Genomic DNA, 19,406 nt, shown 5'->3' on the forward strand with positions numbered 1-19,406 from the left:
GATATGTTAATTCGTTAATTAATAGTAGTACAACAAATTAAAAAAAAAGTCAAAATCAATTAAAAGCTTGCAACGGCCTCCTATCCCATGTCATGTCATGAGCCTAGCTTTCTCGTTTATATTTCCGGCTCTTTTGGCTAGCTTCCTAATAAATTCCGAACTTCTGTTTTCTCCCATCTTAATGATCTGAATCGATCTAGACACTCGGTCTGGTGATGACGAAGAACAAATCCATGGAACCGAGAGAAGGATCCATGTAGGGGTGTTTTCAGAATATGCATGATGATCAAAACAATAAGTTATATTCGATATATGTAGCTCCACCTCGATCATATGAAAATGAATTAAAGATAACTTCATTTGTATATTTAACTTGTTATTTTTCTAAAGGAGATCATGTGTTAAATTAGAAACCAAATCGTTTAAAACCATATACGTATATTCTTTTGGCTAGGGTTTCATTGATTGATTGTGTTTATGTTTGTGAATTATATTCATCTTGCTTACTTTTAGAACAAACAAAACGTTTAGTGTGTTTAGTAGACATCATATTATATAGTATTGCAAATATAGAACTCCAATAAAATAATAATTGGCATTCGTATGTAACACATTAATTTATGTTTGAAAATATCGGTCATTAGCCTTTGAAGTTTAAACTCATGCATAAATATAACCTAAATGACACAAATATAAATACTTCAACACAAATGAAAAAAATAACAACGTACTATAAACTAATTAATAAAGGATGTGAGAACAAAGCCTTTAAAGCTCCCAACATATCCCCTCCTCCATGCATGCAACCACAGTTAAGATTTATGTTTCTTCCCTTCACAGTTTATTTCGTACTATAAACTTTAACTTCATAAACTGAAGCATATAAAATAACGAAAAATGTGTTTGAAAACTACACGAAATGTCAATAACACGTACGATTAAACTATATAGTTAGATGGAACCATAATTCTAAGTCCATCAGTTAATATAATTATATTCCGACATAAATTAGTTGTTATTTTCTGGTGGTAGAATTAAATATTCAGTACTTGTCTACCCGCTCTCATTAAATAATTTTGAAGCGATTATAAATGCAAAATTAAAGTATATGTATTTAAGGATATATATCTACTTGTCAATATAACATAAATTTAATCATACAGTATCGAACCATCTGAACTAAGAATACGTAAGAATGCGTGAGCCCATAAATTTTACAACTATCAATTCCACCTTTAGCAGAAAAAAAAAACATATCATTTTACAAGATTTTCATACGTATTGTATGTTTTTTGTTTCCACAAAAATGTCGTTTTAGCTTCTTTTTTCACATATGCAGATATAATGCCTTATATATTTCCAAGCAAGCTTAACAAAAAACAAAATTTTCTTTCTTTATTCTGATTAATAGCCTAGACATATATATACAAATTTAGACAATTTACACACAAAAAAAAAACGATTTACTCAATTTGTGTACAAAAATCAAACAAAATTTTATAATGAGAGGGAAGGACGCAGTGTAACGAATAAGATTATATGTTTGTTAAGATAAAAAAAAATGTTTGTGCAGATGGTTGCATGCAAATGACACAATATTTTTACGTGCGCAGTGATCAAATACCTCTACTCAAAACTTTTTAAGTTTTGATCCTTTCGTGCTAATTAAGTCGTCTCGACTCTTACAGTTTTATCATGTTATACGACCGCCTTCTGTATAACATTAATGAAAGATAGTCAACAACATATAATAAATAGTATACTACTATGAAAACTTATAGTGTGAAGTTAATACAAGTAAATTATATTTTTGAATACAAATTGCATCTGACGATGAAAATTAAATATGATATATGTTCTTATTGATTACAGTTGATTTGCCCAAGAATTAGGTTTGAGAAGATGTGCTGATAATGTCAAATAAATGCATCACACATTAAATATGTCAAATAAATTTTAAATGCAATAGAAATATACTAATGTTTCAATAGTCTGCCGGAAAACATAGATATGCTATAAATAATCATTTAGACTATTTGTGACTATTTGTGCGTATTCTTATCATTGGTTTATTTGGTTGATGTCTTTTTTTTTGTTGCAAATCCAAAAAAGGTTAATCATACACACCTGATCAAACATCGTTTGGTGTTTTACCGTATAGTAAGACCCGCGCAATTGCGCAGCAAAAATGTTATATATAAAAATAATTTTTATCTATTATTATTTATTTGTATTCATTTACGTATTATGTATATAATAAAACTAGAGTAAACACATAAATCAACATAATACATCTTGTTTATAGGATATTTTTTTAGTAAATAAATCAAAACAATCATTTTGTTTATTTTATATAGTATATAACTAAATTTAAATGACATGAACATAGATATATAGTATATTTTAATATAAATATTTATTATGAGAATTCATATTCATGTGATAAACATAAAATTTCTAATGTTCGATTTTTTCGAATGCAAATTTCAAAATTAAAATATTAAGGTTTCAATATTTTTCCAATACAAATTTTAAAATTATCATATTTAAGTATTTTTTTATGTTATATAGTTTAATTTTAAACTATATTAATATATAATATGAATTTCTAGTAAATGAGACTTCATATTCATACAATTTATGATCATTTGTATCTTGTTATTACCAAAAGAAAAGTTAAACCATTGATCACAAAATTTTCATGTGAGATATTTAATATTTTTAGTAATTTATAGTCGTTTAAAAAATTTAAAATATAACATATAAGAAAAAAAATTAATTTTGTTTATTATATGGTTAATGTAATTATTTAATATTTTTAATAATATAAAATTAAATAAAAAAGAACTAAGATACAAAAATTATTATCAAATATTTGTTATTCATAATCATTAATTTTCATATATACGTTAACTATGAAACTGACCTCTCCTCATCCACCACTTGTGTCAAAAAGCAATTTAGAGTTTCTGCCATACGCAACAACAGACTTCTGTATCTTCTCTCTTACACCGTCCGATCTCGCGTGCATCCTTTGAAGCACGTAGATAATCAAGAAAACCGGTGATTTTGAGTTTAAAATAATAATTGTTTGTCCTTTTTTGAGTTGTGTTTTCAATAGGAGATTACCAAAAATTTATTGATTATAACGTTTGAATACATGGGCCAAAAGTCACATTTTTAAACCCTAAAACAGAAAGTTATGGAAAACTCTGTTCATCTGCTCCATAGTCTGTTTTCAAGCACTAATAGGGAAAAGCTCTCTAAACTGAGCAATCGTAACCAAAAATAATAGTGTAGAGATGTTAAATAAATACAACATACAAGCATTCTTCTTCACCATCTCCACACCGATTTTCAAAGAAGAAGAAAGAAAAAAACACAGAGAAAATGTCAAAGTATCTTAAGGAGCTTGCTACCAAGGCTGTCCATTACATCGTGGATACTACTCACTCTCATGTTGCACGTCTTCCTCTTGAAGAAGCCAAAGTCTTTGAGCTTTCTAAATTTTGGAAAGTTATGGGTTATGACACTGCTATAAAGCTCGCTCCATTGGTACTCACGAACTTCGATCCTCCCCGTTTGCTTGAAGATGGTTCTATCGAAGTTGAGGGTTATGAAAAAGTCTTCAACGTCTTCTGCAACAAGAAAATTCTGAAAGTTGAGGTTCGAGGAGGAGAAATGACTGGTGAACACTCTGTTAAGCCCAACATGGTCGACACGTAGCTGCATGAGATGTATGTTATCAAACCGCCAACTAGGTTTGAGATGATAGTTAAATTTATCGTCCAATTGAAGAACAAGGAGAAGAGAACACGTAAAGAGGAGACTAAGCTACAGGAGGTGAAGAGAATCCTCAGAGAACTTGACGGCGGTAAAAAAAACGGAGATTGGTGCTACTCAGGCTAGGGAGTATCTTTGTAGCAGAATCAAACACTTGAAAGAGGTTGAGAATCAGCCACTATGGGAGATGTACAAGCTTGAGCTCGAAAAACATGACAACGAGGTTAACGCCAAAGATGATGGCGCAGGACCTTCCTCATCCAAGTAGAAAGAGGAGGAAGATGTATCTACCCCGTGTGTTGCCTAGATAGGCGTATCTAAGTTGTAAGTTTCTTCAAGTTCAAAGTTCATGTTGTTAGTGTTTCAAGGTCTAGTTGTTTTAAGTTTCAGATTCCAAATTAAGTATCTACTTAAGTTGAAGTTGTTAGTAGATCCAAGCTTTGAGTTGTAAGGTGTTTCAAGTTCAGTCTGTGTAAGTTGTTTTAAGTACTACTTAGTTATTCAGGTTTTGTAACTATCACAAGTGGTCACCCGAATACCATCCACAGGATCCAGTCCACCTGGACGCAGACAATCTTACCACTAAAGCCCATCTACCAGTTCTCATCCACACGGTACTCTATGTCTTTCTTTGTACGAGAATAAAGTGTTTATTTCTTTTTGTTTGAGTGATACTCTATGCCTTTCCACGTGAATCTCATCTTTTCTATCAACGTCCAGCACTGCCTCTTTATCCTTCACAGAAAAGATGCAGAAACCATAACTAAACAAACCGTACTGTTACTTACCCCGTACTTCTAGTGAGCCAAAGAACTTATTATCACTTAGATCCAGAGCTTTGAATTGATTGGCTAGCTCTGTGTCTTAGAAGTGGTTTGGTACACACTTATATCTGTATTAACAAAAAAAAAGATTAAGCTAGCGGTTGAATAAAAAAAAGATTAAGCTAGCATGGACTAAGATCTGGAGATACAAGACTAGTAAAGCAAACATTTGTTCATTTTTTATATGTGAATCAACATCTAGCGTTCACGAGTTTGATTCCCTTTCTCCATATACATGTAAATTATACAACGAAAATTATATACAAGCATGATGCCTTCAAGAATTTTAAATATATTAAATATACACGCTATATCACCGCAATCATCATATCACCTATTTTATTTTATTTCAACATGCCTTTCTCAGACACTATGATAGTTATAATCTGAATAAGAAATCCTAGATGTATTCCTTATCAAACGTGTTACGACTTACGATCATCATGGGGTTTGCATATAAAAGCATTTACGCACTTTGAGTACAGTAGAGGTTTATCAAATGACTTTACTTACTATATATAGCACTTTATTATATATTTTCCTTTGGGTATCTTTCGATCATTTTGTTTTTGGCTTTAGCGATACTACAATATTCAATCTACAATATATTTGGGTGAGGGAAAAAGTATGACATGCATGCTTTGTATACAAGCAAGGGACATGTATATTAGATTTCTCCATGCATACCAATTTGATAGTGCATATCGTTACTCAATCAGCTATTAACTTATCTAATTAATTTAAAAAAACTTATCTAATTAAGTTCAGTAATGTATTCTTTGGAAAAAAAACAATTGACAGAATCATATAACTCAACGCATCTATAATTCTCCAAAAAAATGTCACAAAATATGATTGTATGCATAGTATTGTCATGTATTTAAAGTTTAGCATGTGGTACTAGAAATTTGACTACCTTTTAGTTATTTGTGAAACTAGTAATCATGTATTACAAATTCACAACCGAATTTTAAATCAAAGTTTAGACAAGGCGTAAGAATATATATACCACCACATAGAGATATAGTAATAATATAAAGGAAAGATATCTTGGAAATCGAGTATATCGATTTTATCAGATTATAAGCCCACAGTAATTGAATAGTTTTTTAGTATGTATGTTGAAATGTTTTGAAAAGAGAGAGATTTAAGAGAATCTATTTACGTGGTTTGTTTTGGGTTTATTATTTGTTTATAGATTTATCTTCTTCTTGTTTTTTTTTTTGAAAGCTTGTCTTCTTCTTCTTGTTCTTTCTTTAAGTAGCTTTCTCCTTATGTAGCACGAGTTTTCTGAGTTGTCGGCAGGCAAAAACACATCCATTCCATGCATTCATGCATTAGAAAAGACAAGAAGACCTAATTTACTTATGTGGAGCATCTATTTGAGCAACTCAGTGGTTAGAAGTTAGAACCTCAAATTGAATATCTAAAACAAAAAGTATTATTTTAGTGGTATTTTATTAAGTAACACAAAACAAAATAACATCAGTTATTATATATATATTTGTATATACAATGAAAACTTGATCTAAATCTCTTTGATTACTACTATTCATTTCTTTATCAATATATTTTTGAGATTATCTCTCTTAGAATTTTTGGATGGAGATGCTTTTAAAAGAACAAACAAACAAAAGTATGTTTAACATATTAATTTGCCGACAACATACATCAACTAATTTTTGAAAGCACATATCACTGATATTTAAATATGTATGTACAAGCCTCAATATCTGCTTTAGCTCTCTTTTTTGAACGATCTGCTTTACCTCTCTTAGCTTATGAATTTTAGCCAAATCTAAAGAAAATATGTTGGAAGTATACGTGTTGGTGGGAGGACATAAACGAAGAAACAGCATTTAAACCAACTTAAATGTTGACAAAAAAAATGCCAAATTTAAACATAATACAAGTACAACAAACAAAGAAAGCTGCCTACAAGATATAAGGTCTCCGACACCGACTCACACGAACGTACACAACGGCACAATATACTCTGTTCTTCAACACATTGTGTAGAAACACAATAAAATTTATTAAAACTGTTGTTGTATAATACTTTTATATCAGCTGATAGAAAATTAATTTGCACTTCTAACTTAACCACGTACAAGTCATTAAAAAAAAAGCTCACATTTATTATATTTAAATGTTCTAGCGGATTTTCAGCAAATTTTGTTCGCCAATCACCCTGAGTTATTAGTAAAACAAACAAAAAATGAGGCTAAATAGTACAGTAATACAATATAATAGAACAAACAGTTAATTAGGTGTTATCGTGTCTTAAATCAGGCACCCACTATATTATTGCGAAAGCTTTGGCGTTAGGAAGGATAAACTTAATTATTCCATTAATTACTTTTTGTAAAGCACCATTAAACATTGATCCTTTGGTTTTTAACTTTTCATTATTTTGGTAGAAAGAGAAAAATCTTACGTCATACCATACCACACCACAAATTCATTGCTATAACATTAATATATTATATATGCAGTTTGAATTTTTTGTAAAATTTAACTTACTAGTATAAAAAAATGAAACTTAATAGTATACTATTTTACAGAACATTAATTATATACACTTTTTTTTCTTACAAGATAAATATTTCAAAATAACACTTTTTTTTCAAAAATGCATGTTCGAAGTTATGTAATTTTATTAGTTTGTAATTTTTTTAAAAAAATTAATTTTAAATATATATATATATATATATATTTATAATTATGAAAATTAGGTAAATATAGAAACTTATACATTTATCATCAAAATTTATTATGTTTTCTAATATGTGTAAATACACATAAACATTTATCTTTTAGAAACAGACTGAACATGCATTATAAGAAATCTTTGAAATAGTTACGGACTGATGAATAAATTTTCGTAGCTAAATTTATTAGCTACAAAAATGGCAAGAGATGGCGACGAAACCCATATTTTTGTTTTTGCAGCTAAAATGTAGCTAACAAGATATGAATTTTGTAGATATTTTGTAGCTAAATAGCTACGTATTGGCAAAAGATAAATTGTTGCCAGGAATATCGATTTTGGAAACAAATAGCAAAAATAGTAGATTATGAATTTTAAATGTTTATGCCAAAATTTAGTGATACTAAATATTTATTAAATTGTCATAATATAACATGGTTATAAATATATACGATATATTCATGGTTATAGATCTAGCTTTTTGTTTGGATACTAGAAGTTTCAGATCTACATTTCTGTTATATTTGGGAATTTCAGTTTTTTTATTATAATACTTTAATATTATAAAAACAATTTATGTAATCTTATAGTCTGAAAAAAGTTTGTATAGATTAGTAGTCAAAACAAAATAAATCACTTGTGGTAAAAAAAAAAAAAATCTCTCTAAGGCAACAATGGATCTATTGCTAAATGTGCTAAACAAATCATTCTTTTGCTACTAAAACGTTTTTGTTGCTAATTTGAATCCAGCATTTTAGATACAAAACAATACCTACATTCACTGCGTCTTTGCTAAAGAAAGGTCCTAGTTAAACTCTGTAATAGCAACGCAATATCTTTTGCCAAGACTGTTGCTAGTGAGCAACGGAACATTCTCTAGCCATGCCTTAGCTGTTAGCTATGACCAGTTTCTTGCAAATCCGTTGCGAGCGAGCTACGGTATGGCGACGGATCGGAGATAGCGTCAACACTGACGCCACGAGTCCTATATGTAGCCATCCGCCACCTTCTGTATTGTAGCTACATATTGTTTTTTTAGCTAGTAAAAATCAGTAGTTATTTGACTGTAATGGCGGATCCAGAGATTTATTTTACCGGAGTCGGATATATGTAATTTCAAAAAAACAAAATTATGGTGTTAATGAGGATTAAAACCTGAGTTTATGAGGTGTCAAAGTGTTCAAAGTAACTATTTCTGCTACAAAAATCCATTGGATATTCTATGCAATTCATTTATTTAACTATTTTAGGGGTGTCAAGTGACTCCCTTGGACCATAGTGGGGGTCTGCCCCTGTTTGACTGAACTCTTGCAGTGATGTTTTAATTTACAAATAGTTGAGCGCGCGTACTTTATATCCTTAATTAAGAAACTTAAAAAAATATGCACCCGAAAATTTGTTGATCTTAATACTAGCTAACGACTGCAACTATGAGACAGATTAATCGAAACAGAAAATCACAAAGATATATAATTATGTGGCACGAACGACTACTAACAGAATTGTTGACATTTGTATATAAAATATGTTATTGCACTCGTGACTTAACCATTTGTCCAACTAAAGGTTTTGAGTCTTCTGCTCTATATATCCCTATATGGTAAATTGGTAATCGTCTATATTGAAAAGTTCGATTGTCCTTAATAATCATTACCGTAAATGTTGAGAACTAATGTCAAGCTATTTTAATTTTCACTAGGCTCCAAACTAGGACCAGGCGGAATATTCAAATTTTTTGATTTGATTCATTATCCATTTCGATTCGAATAAAAAAATATGGATATTCGTAATTGTAAAAAACAATCAAATAATAATATAAAATATTCGTAAGAAACAAACCAAATCAAAGCTAAAGGAATTGTCTTTCATTCCAAGTCATAACTTGTATCCATGCGCTTCATATTCGGACTGCGTTCGGGAAAAAAAAGTGGCCCACTTGAAAGAAAAGGACCGAAAGGCAGACTCTTGTATCATGCTTAGTTTGCTTTCGCCAGTTCAGGCTCAACTCCTCGCTTTACGTTAGCATTCTAAAATATTTTTAAGATTGGATATTTGATTTTATACCTTTGTGATATTCAAACAATCTATTGCAACTTTCATCTTTATCAATTAAGACATTAAACATTCAAAGATGGGGTCAGTCAAATATAGTATTCCTATCATCATGTCAATAACGAATGTCTTACAGAATCGACCCATTAAATCAAACTATAACCTAACCTTTAGATTTTATAACACAAAAGCAAAAGGCAGACAAAAAAAGTTGGTTTCTCGTAAAGAGCGAAACAGTAACTCTCTGGTTAGACTTACAGTATATACATACATTAAACAGCTTTCACCTTCAACTCATAGAACTTCTCTCACTCAACCATCTTAACACAGCTCTATCTTTCTTGAAAGATTTCAAGTTCATTTGTTCCCCAAATGGCGAAATCAAAAAACATCTCTACTAGTCAAAGATTGGGTTGTGAGAGTCTCCTTGGCTGTATTTTCGAAAGTTGGAGCCCTCGCAGGCGGAAACCCTCTTTGCCAGAGAAAGATCGCAAGACAACAGATTACTTGCCTCCCAAGTCAACCACCGTTACAAACCCTAAAACCCTTTCAAGAAAATCAACAGATTCTTCTTCACAAAGTAAACCAAGAAAGTCATCAGATTCGGCCAGAAAATCGGTGTCGTCCGCTTCACCAAGACCAGAGAGCAAAACGTTTTCACCTAACGGCGTGATGGGAAACATCATCGTGAAACCACAGCCCGCCCTTAACTCTTCCGACGTGGCACAGACGAATAGTCGGTGCGAGGGCAAAACGGTAAACTACAGAATTTGTCCGGAGGATCTGAAGAGAATGGGAAACGAAGAGTATTGTCGTGGGCGGTTTGGAGAAGCTCTTGTGTTTTACGAGAGAGCTATCTTAGCTGACCCGAAAACGCCGACGTATTGGTCTAACAAATCCGCAGCTTTGATCAGTCTTGGTCGTCTTTTAGAAGCTTACGATGCTTGCGAAGAAGCTTTAAGGTTAAACCCTAATTACGAGAGAGCTCATCAGAGACTCGCTTCGCTCCAACTCAGGTAGAGTCTTCTCCGCTATGTTCTCTTTTGTTTATTCCTTACTTAGGTTCGTATTGATATGCCTCGAATCTAGTGTGATCCAAACGGTATAGAGTCTCTACTATATATATATATATATATATAGACCGCAATATTTTGCTTAGTCACTTTTATTGGATCTAAACCCGCGAATCCGTCAGGATAGAGTTTTAGATGTGTGATATTCATACTCTGAAATGATCTCTAATAATAGGATTTATCTTTGCATGTGTACGTAACTAATTTGGTGAACCATGTTAAATTTGTATTGTTTTCTTCAGAGCCGTGCCTATGTGTTAAAAAAAGAGGCAACTGCCTCTGCCTCAACCCCCTCTTCGTATGGTTAATTTTGGGGCCCCATATTTTACAATCAATTAGTCTAAAAATATTTATATATGTCTAGTTTTATTAATACTTTTCTACAAATTTAATTGTATCATCTTTTTCCGGTTTAAATTTTATATATAGTTTTAGCTTTTGAATATTCACTTTTTAATTGTTTTCTGTATATGTTTTATTTTTCTTCATAGTTTTATCATATACTCTTCTTATTCATTTGTAATGTTGGATACTTTTATAACTTTGCAATGACAGTTTTTATTTTTTTTTATTAGCATGGGTGTGATTTTTGGGGGTCATCATCCTTTGAATACATGTAAACAATCTTAATAAATATTTTTCATTAACTATACCATGAGTTTTTTCTTAAACCAGATTGGGTGAGGCTGAAAAAGCTTTGTGTCACTATAACCAAGCTGGAAAATACACAGAGACAAGACATATAGAACAAGTTGAAGATGTAATAAAATGCTTAAGGAGGTGTGATGAAGCTCGGAGATCAAAGGGTTGGAATATTCTGTTGAAAGAAACTTGCTCTGTAATATCATATGGAGCAGATTCTTCTCCTAGGGTTAGCTTTTCTTTCTTGTTCATATCATAGATAATACTTTTATGTACTAACAAGGAGCCACAAATTCTCAATCTCAAGGTCCATGCGCTCCAAACCGAGGCACTATTGCATCTTCAGCGACAAGAAGAAGCCTATGATGTGTACCAGAAAGGAACAAAACACTTTGATATCGATATTTATATAAAGATGTTTGGTCTTCCCATCACTTCTTACCTCTTAATGGTCGGAGCTCAGGTCTACATTGCAGCGGGAAGGTCAGTGCTACTAGCACATTATACACCTTGCCGTTTTTTTTCATTTCTCATTTACTTCTAAAAAGTGAGGAGACTCGGGTTGTTTTCTTTTATGGACAGGTTTGAAGATGCAGTAACGGCGTCAAGGCAAGCGGCTCGACTGGATCCGAGCAATGAAGAAGTTAACGCAGTGGATAGAAAAGCTAGAGCGGTTGCTGCGGCGAGACTCAGCGGAAATTTACTATTCAATGCGTCCAAATTCGAAGCGGCTTGCGTGGTTTACACGGAAGGACTCGAGCAGGATCCCACCAATGCCCTCTTGCTATGTAACAGAGCCGCATCAAGTTTCAAGATTGGTCTGTACGAGAAAGCTGTAGAAGATAGCACATTAGTTCTTAATCTCCAGCCATCGTACCGGAAGGCTAGACGGCGCAGGGCGGATTCTTATGCCAAGGTACATGTTTAAATGTCAACTGAAGAACCGGTTTGTATAAACCGGCCGAACTATTACTGTGATTGTAATAAATGTTCATTTGGTTTACTCTCAGTTGGGGAAATGGCAACAAGCTATTCAAGATTATGAGTTTTTGATGATGGAGACACCTGTAGATGAGGACACGAGAAGAGCCTTGGCTGTGGCAAATGTCCGGTTAAGGAAACAGATTGGTGGAAATGTCCGGTTTAAAGGATACGGATCGGGTTTAGTTGTTGTGAATGAGATGGGAGTTTTGGGTTAGAGTAAGTTGAATTGTATAGTTTTATGAAATAAAAAGTCAAGTTATTTTATTTGATCGATTTCTTATTTAAGGGGGATGTTGTGTGTTTACTATCAAAATTTTGTATAAAAAGAAATAAAATAAAGCCTCATCACATAACGGAAATGATCCGATAATTTCTCTTTTTCGCAAACTCAATATAATAGTTTTGATACTTGAACCCTGAGTACAGAATAGAAATTAATTTCATTCAAAAAAAAGGTGCAGATTAGAAACAGCATCTCATGTCAATTCCCTCGAAGTCTTACGGGTTTGTGGGCACAACTGAATTAAACGATAACATTTGTGTGTTCTAGCTTGATGTGTTAAACCAACCATATGTAATAATCTTATCAGAAATTGACAAACCCTCTAATCAAAATAAATTCACTCGGGTAATCAAATAAATCACTAGATAATCGAATAAATTTAGGAGAGTAATTTATGATAATCAAAAAAATTCACTAGAATAACATATGAATTATTATTATTATTATTATTATTATTATTATTATTATTATTATTATTATTATTATTATTATTATTATTATTATTATTATTGTTATGATAAGAGTTGTTTTCAATACTACTTAAGATCTTATTATAAAACTAATCCTAATTTACCACAAGATGAACAAAAACATCGAAAAAGATCGAATGAAATAGACATTCATTATAGATATTTGACAAGAATCATATGTAGGTTTGTTTCTTGTGATTATTCATTTACTAGGTCTTCTACAAGAAGAAAAATGTGGATATTATCCATTATAAATGGATAGCGCAAATTGATATCTCTTTTTCATTTGAATTATATAATATGATTACCACTACGGTCTATTTATTGAACTCCTCATTGATTTAAAAATATATAATCAAACACAAAATACAAAGAAATTATCTACTAAGCATATTTTGTAAAAGTAAAAATCATGTACATATTTGTGTTACATCACAATACTCGTGATACACGAAACAAAGAAAGAAAAGAAAAAAACAAACCATTTGAGATACAAGACATGGGAATCCTTGCAACCCAAGAAACCATAAAACAGTATCAAGATTAATTAATAGGTAATCAAAAACAATAATAGTAAAAAAGCTTAATACGATGATTAATGGTGAGTAAAGATAGATATGGTAAAATATTTAGCTTCTCCAGCTTCGACTCCGAGACAGAGGATCTTGATTTCCTCCGACAACCCAAGTTTCCTTAGCAATGTCTGAAGAGAGTTTGTAATAATCAGTATCGTATCTCATCAACACTAAGTCCATCTTCTCTTCCTCCACTAGTGTTCTCAAATCCTTCTCATCGTTCTTCATACTCATCATCTCTTGATCCTCTGTTTCCTCTTCTCGTTGTCTCTCTCTGTTATCTTCCTCTGTTTCCTCTTCTTGTTGTTTCTCTCTGTTTTCTTGCTCTGTTTTCGCTTGCATTCTCTCTTCTAGCCAACTCTTCGCCGGAGCCGATCTACACCTCATCAGCAAAAGCGCGTTCGGCGGCGGAACCGCCGGTTCTGCGTCTGAGTTTTCAAGAACGCACTTGTTGTTGTTGCTGTTGTTGTCCTTATCCTTGTTACTCTGTTCCTCTTGTAACACCATAAACCATTTGGAGAAAGCATTCTTCGGATCCTCCTCCTCTCCATCCTCTTCTTCTTCTTCTTCTTCTCCATCGTCATCATCTTCGTCGTCGCTAGTGACATCAGCATGTCTGAAATCACCAAAACACCTGAAATCGAATCTTATATTCCTCAGACAAGTCAAGAACCCCATCACATCTTTCTTCACTCCAAAAAACTTGCTCTGGGGTTTACTCCTCTGTATCCTCTCGATCTCCTCCATCACCGATCGCCAGTTCTTTCCTCTCCCGCCGCATTTACTCGGCCGGACTTTGATCTGACCGGCGCAGGTGACTTTAGGCGAAGTGGGCTCGTCTATCTCGTCACGGCCCCTGTTCTTACTACTCGCTTGCTTAGCCCACAAAACAGGACTCCCATGTCCTCCTCCTCCTCCGCGGCCGGAGAGTTTGCTGTGCTGGCGACGGTGGTGAGGACGGCGGGTGGTGGAGTCGGAGGGACGAGATGGGCTGGAAATGGGCTTAGGAGTAAGAGCTAAGTGGGTTCGTGGAGGGAAACAAACCAGCAAATCTGCAGAGTAACCAGAAGAAGAAGAAGGTCCTCTGTTTCCATCTCTTCCTTTGATCATAGCTTTTGTTTTTCTTGGGGGGTTTGTTTTTTTGATCGATCTCTCAACAATGGGAAGGGTTTCAGCTTTTTATGTTTGGTTTTTTTATAAAATTCTTGTTCTTTTTTATAAACTTTTCTTTCTAGGCTTTGAAATTCCTGTGCTTACAGCTCTTACATGCCTTTTGCTTTTGAGGGGAAAACATTGTTTTCATTTGAAACCCTATTTTATAGAAATTGAAAATAGGTGGTGCAATATCAATATTATTTTTTTATAAATGTTGATTGTGAAAATAATAAATGCTGTGAAACTGGTTGATAAATATGGCAAGAAGATGTGATGGGGTCAAAGACTTCAAAGGAGTGAAGAGGGTTCATTACAACTTTATTCCATCATGTACAAGAAACTTCTTGAACTGAAATATTCACTTTCAGCATTCAATGGTCGTCACCATTTCTTTTTCATTCATTTGTTTTTCATTTCACTTTGAGATTTATGCCAATGTTAGATTGATAGGGTTTGTAAATATATGATGAACTTAAGGACTTAGTGTATCAAGTGTGATCATTATTTTGTCGAAAATAAAGATTGGCATGTGAATGTGACAAGGGTGATTAACTGATTATAGTCGAATGCTCCGATAAACTAAAGTTGGAAAGGTTTCGTGGGCTTTACTTTTGTTAATACAGTATAAAATCATCATATTATTATATGAATAGAAAAAAGAAAGACAATGGTATAAAGAGGAAAAAGATTGGAAGGGCACGAGGCTTGTTTCTTTATCCAATGGTACTCACAAGCTGTAAGGTCACATTTCACTTTGTTCTTATCATCTTCAACCACAAACTCATCAAACCATCTCCCAGTTTAACTACCTTCTAACTATAGCAACAACATTCCCTTTGTTGCTGCCACTATAGTTGAATACTGGTTGAATTCACATGGAATGGGTAAATAAGCATGCTCTATTCCCTGCTCTCACTCTAGTTAACTTAAACTTACCAATGATGCTATAATTGCGTTCATGCCTTTGAAGTAGTACAGTTTATATTTGCTGGAATGATATATACATGCACTTGGACAAAATATCAAATAAATTGAAACTACCAGGCCCCAACAATCAAATAATTGAAAGGATGCAAAGAAAAGTTTGGTATTTGTTATCATGATAAGTTGCATCAACATAGAGGTAGGCCTTTAGCACTAGGGAAAAACACTTTTATTTAATCGTTAAGGAGCAATCCTTTGATAAATAAATTATGTAAAGGATAATATTGTTTTTATATTAATTTCTTAAAAGATCAAGTAGATGAAGATAGAGTTTGATTTAGTTGTACTCCTGAGAGCGACAATGTTGAGAGATCATGTGGGTAGGGCTTTGGCACTAACAGCCCCATTAGAAAAAAAAGTTAAGCAGTTCATTTTACTCTTTCACAAGCTGAAGTCTTTTTTTTTTCAAATCACACTGAAACATATTTCATAATAGATATATTTAGGTCGTAAAAGCTCTTAACTGAGACAAACTTCATGATAAATGTGACAAAAGGAAGCCTGTTTCATATGAAAAGTAATTGTATTGCTTAACTCTTTTAACATGTAATCAAAGTTGGGGACTGAAGCATCATTCACACCTATAAGCTATTGTTGGTTCACTCTCTAATCAAAAAATTTATATGTGAGATATATATTCTGTGCTAGTAGTAGTCTTTGTAGCACATATATTTTTCATTTAAATGTATGCTAGCCTGCTAGGACCACATTTTTGTTTTATAATAGGGGATTAACTTATGGTTTAGCGAAACTAACAACGTAATCTCTTTCGATCTACACTCTATCGCCCTTCGCAGATTTATATAATAATGTCTAGAAATTGCACTAGTGACCTAATCAAATAACAATCCGTTGGATCATGATAGTGATGATACCACCCAATGCCTACAAAAACGATTACTGTATTAAAGAATGTGTTCGTAAATCGTAATGATATCAGTTCAAATCTTGACATACTTTATTGTTCAGGGAACTTCGATAAGAATATTGAAAAGTGAACTGCAAGTACAGCTAATATAACTTTAAACTTGAAAGAGATTTGCTTTAATTTTATTTTCTCCAAAGTAACGAGCCATAATGGGCTTAAACTTGGATCAAGTAGTCTTTCGTAGTTATTAATTGTTTGCTTGGCGACGGTTGGAGTCGGAGGGACAAGGTGGACTACAAATGGGCTTTGAGGTAAGAGCTAAGTGGGTTCTTGAAGGGAAACAAACCAACAAATCTGCACTGCAGGGTAGCCACCAGAAGATCATCATTGACGGTAGGAAGGTTCTTGCACTTTCTCACCAAAGTTTGTGCTATAGTAGGAGGTGTATGATTGATCTCTCTCTCTCTCTCTCTCTTTTCTCCAAGCAACGTACAATAGATTGTAAAAATCATTAAATCTAATAAATGTTGGTTTATCATTTGTAAACCCGTAGGCGCTTCCACAGTTTCTGGAATCCTTGATTTATTTTTATTCGGCTGAGTCTCACAACCCAATCATCGGGAACAAAGAGCAGTTCAAGTAGCTGAAATATACAAGTGTTATAAGATTTATGTTGGATAGAGTGGCAGAAACTGGTGCTCTTTCTATTTATTATAATTTATACTCAAGATCATCTATATTTTAAAAATGTTTATAGCTGGTTCTGTTTCTATTATTTAGCCTAAGACCATGATTAACCCGGGTTCTTATAGTGGGGTTCTTATCGGAAGTTAAAAAACAGTTTCTTAACTTCCGCTAAGAACTCTATCATAAGAATCCCGGGTTAATTATCCTCTAAGGGTCTTTTATTAGATTCAAGATTAATGTCGGCTCCTGTACAATTTGTAATAGTTGAATGTACTGGTCTAAGTTAAGAAATTCAATGAATTGTTTTTCTAAGTTATATTCTAAGTGGATCCATACAACCAGGCCTGCATAGATACACTACTCAGATTTAGTTTTTATTCAACATCACACGTCAGCGATAATAATGGTGTTAGAGAATTAAATGCAATGTTTTTAATACAACTACTTTTATACGAAACATAGTTGAAAATGCATGTGAAAGAAGAGAAATGGAGTGTGAACATAATCTTTGGTGGGCTCCTTTGGTGTGTCTGCCTCTGAAACTTTCTAGCTTTGTGCTTCCTTTGCGTAATTTAGAATTCACCTCTCTTGTAAACTACTACTACTTCTAATATCCTTAATGCGTGAAAAAATAGATTGTTTGAAATGCTAAGAGAGAACAAAATTTTAGAAGATAAAAACATGAACAAAACGATAAAGTTTGATAGACGTGCCAAGCATAAACGATTTGAGATGATTGTGTTTTGATCAAAATGATAATCAAGAACTTTATATTCTAGCTGTTTGTACACAAATATAAACTAGATTACATGCAAATATGTTTTTGTATAGTTGGCTAAATTATAATAACATTCGATGCAAACCGTATCCACTTTCTAAAAATGTGTGATGAAGATTCGATCGTATTGCTGCCGACTTTGTCTTTTTCTACTTCACTATAGTGACTGAATCGAATTATTGGTTTTCTTGATTCTTTTGATTGCAAATCCAAACTTTGTATCAAGTCTAAGTGGATACATGATAGAAGATGCTGCACGACAATTGCGGCATGGCCGGCCACATTTACCAACACGCGAAGCTCCACCATTAGCGAACTGAAAGTCTGAAACGGACAATAGTAATACATAACTGACAATATTGATTTCTTACAAAATTGATCTCGTTCGAGAACATTCCCATAAAGAGAAATGCAACAGCGAGATACGTTATGTGGATCCTTGTAAAACCGTTACAGCATTAGAAAGATTCCATTTTGAACGTAAGCAATTTGCAAACACAGAAGAAACCTTTATTAGCGGAACAAAACCGTTTATGATTTTATTATAAATGTAAAACACACACTTTATTGTAATAAATTCTTCAAAGATTTTTGCTATTATAGATGAAATTATTTTTCTCGGATGTCAATCTGCATGGGAACTTCCGTACCAACACGACTAATATGATATGTTTGTGGGTTATGACAAAAAAATTATTAGTCATTATCAAACCCACATTTAGATTTATCCTCACCGGTTATGAGTTACGCAAACATAATATCATGAATTTGATTTAGTCATTATACGTAGAATGGTAGGATTCTTTTATTACTATTAGGTATAAGTATAACCTTTGGACGAAAGACTTATTCGTTTTCAATCAAATATCTAAAAATAGTAATTGGTGATAGGGCTGGGCAAATAAACCGAACCCGAAAATCCGAACCGAATCGGATCCGATAAAAATGAATCCGAACCGATCCGAATCCGACATAAATACCGAATGGATCCTGTTTTTTGGTATTTTGGGTTATGGGTATTATCCGAACCGAACCCGGACCTAAATGGATATCCGATAGAACCCGAAACATTTAAAATCACAAAAAAACTTCTACCAAATATGATCTTAATTCTTAATATGTATCCAAAATACTTTAAGATATTATTGAACTTCTAAAATAATTATCTGTTACATGAATGTTGATGGTGGAATGTGGCGGTTGATGCCTAAAGTTTTTAGATTTTGGTTTTGTTTTTATTGAATAATGTTTCTCATTTCATGAGAACTTATTTTTTGTTTTATGATTTCATTTATATGGTTTTCTTTCTATCACTAACTATGTTTATCTTTTGCTTGATTTTGAATGATCACGTTTGATGTTTTTTATTATTTTAGAATCGATTTTACTTATGTTTTGGCTATTAAAATATGTACAAATCATGTATTTTAAATCCAAAGAACTGATTTCATTTATGTTTTAGTTACAAAATAGGTACAAATCAGGTATTTTTAAATCGAAGAACCGATTGGAACCCGAACCCGAAGGTACAATGGGTT

At 32.8% G+C, this 19,406-nt stretch overlaps 2 protein-coding genes across 2 annotated transcripts; one reads left to right on the forward strand and one right to left on the reverse strand.

The window, feature by feature from the left end:
- Positions 1 to 9,457: 9,457 nt before the first annotated feature.
- On the forward strand, positions 9,458 to 12,424 carry LOC106356922 (inactive TPR repeat-containing thioredoxin TTL3-like). Its single transcript, XM_013796637.3, has 5 exons — positions 9,458 to 10,385; positions 11,118 to 11,313; positions 11,392 to 11,567; positions 11,667 to 12,000; positions 12,095 to 12,424. Exons 1-5 carry the CDS (start codon positions 9,742 to 9,744, stop codon positions 12,281 to 12,283), a joined length of 1,539 nt encoding a protein of 512 aa, XP_013652091.2. The 5' UTR covers positions 9,458 to 9,741; the 3' UTR covers positions 12,284 to 12,424.
- A 764-nt stretch (positions 12,425 to 13,188) lies between these two features.
- LOC106356923 lies at positions 13,189 to 14,776 on the reverse strand. Its single transcript, XM_013796638.3, has one exon. The coding sequence runs from the start codon at positions 14,504 to 14,506 to the stop codon at positions 13,451 to 13,453; it is 1,056 nt and encodes a 351-aa protein (XP_013652092.2). The 5' UTR covers positions 14,507 to 14,776; the 3' UTR covers positions 13,189 to 13,450.
- Positions 14,777 to 19,406: the final 4,630 nt, after the last annotated feature.

Source organism: Brassica napus, chromosome A7, assembly GCF_020379485.1.
Source record: "Brassica napus cultivar Da-Ae chromosome A7, Da-Ae, whole genome shotgun sequence".
Classification (NCBI taxonomy): Eukaryota; Viridiplantae; Streptophyta; class Magnoliopsida; order Brassicales; family Brassicaceae; genus Brassica; species Brassica napus.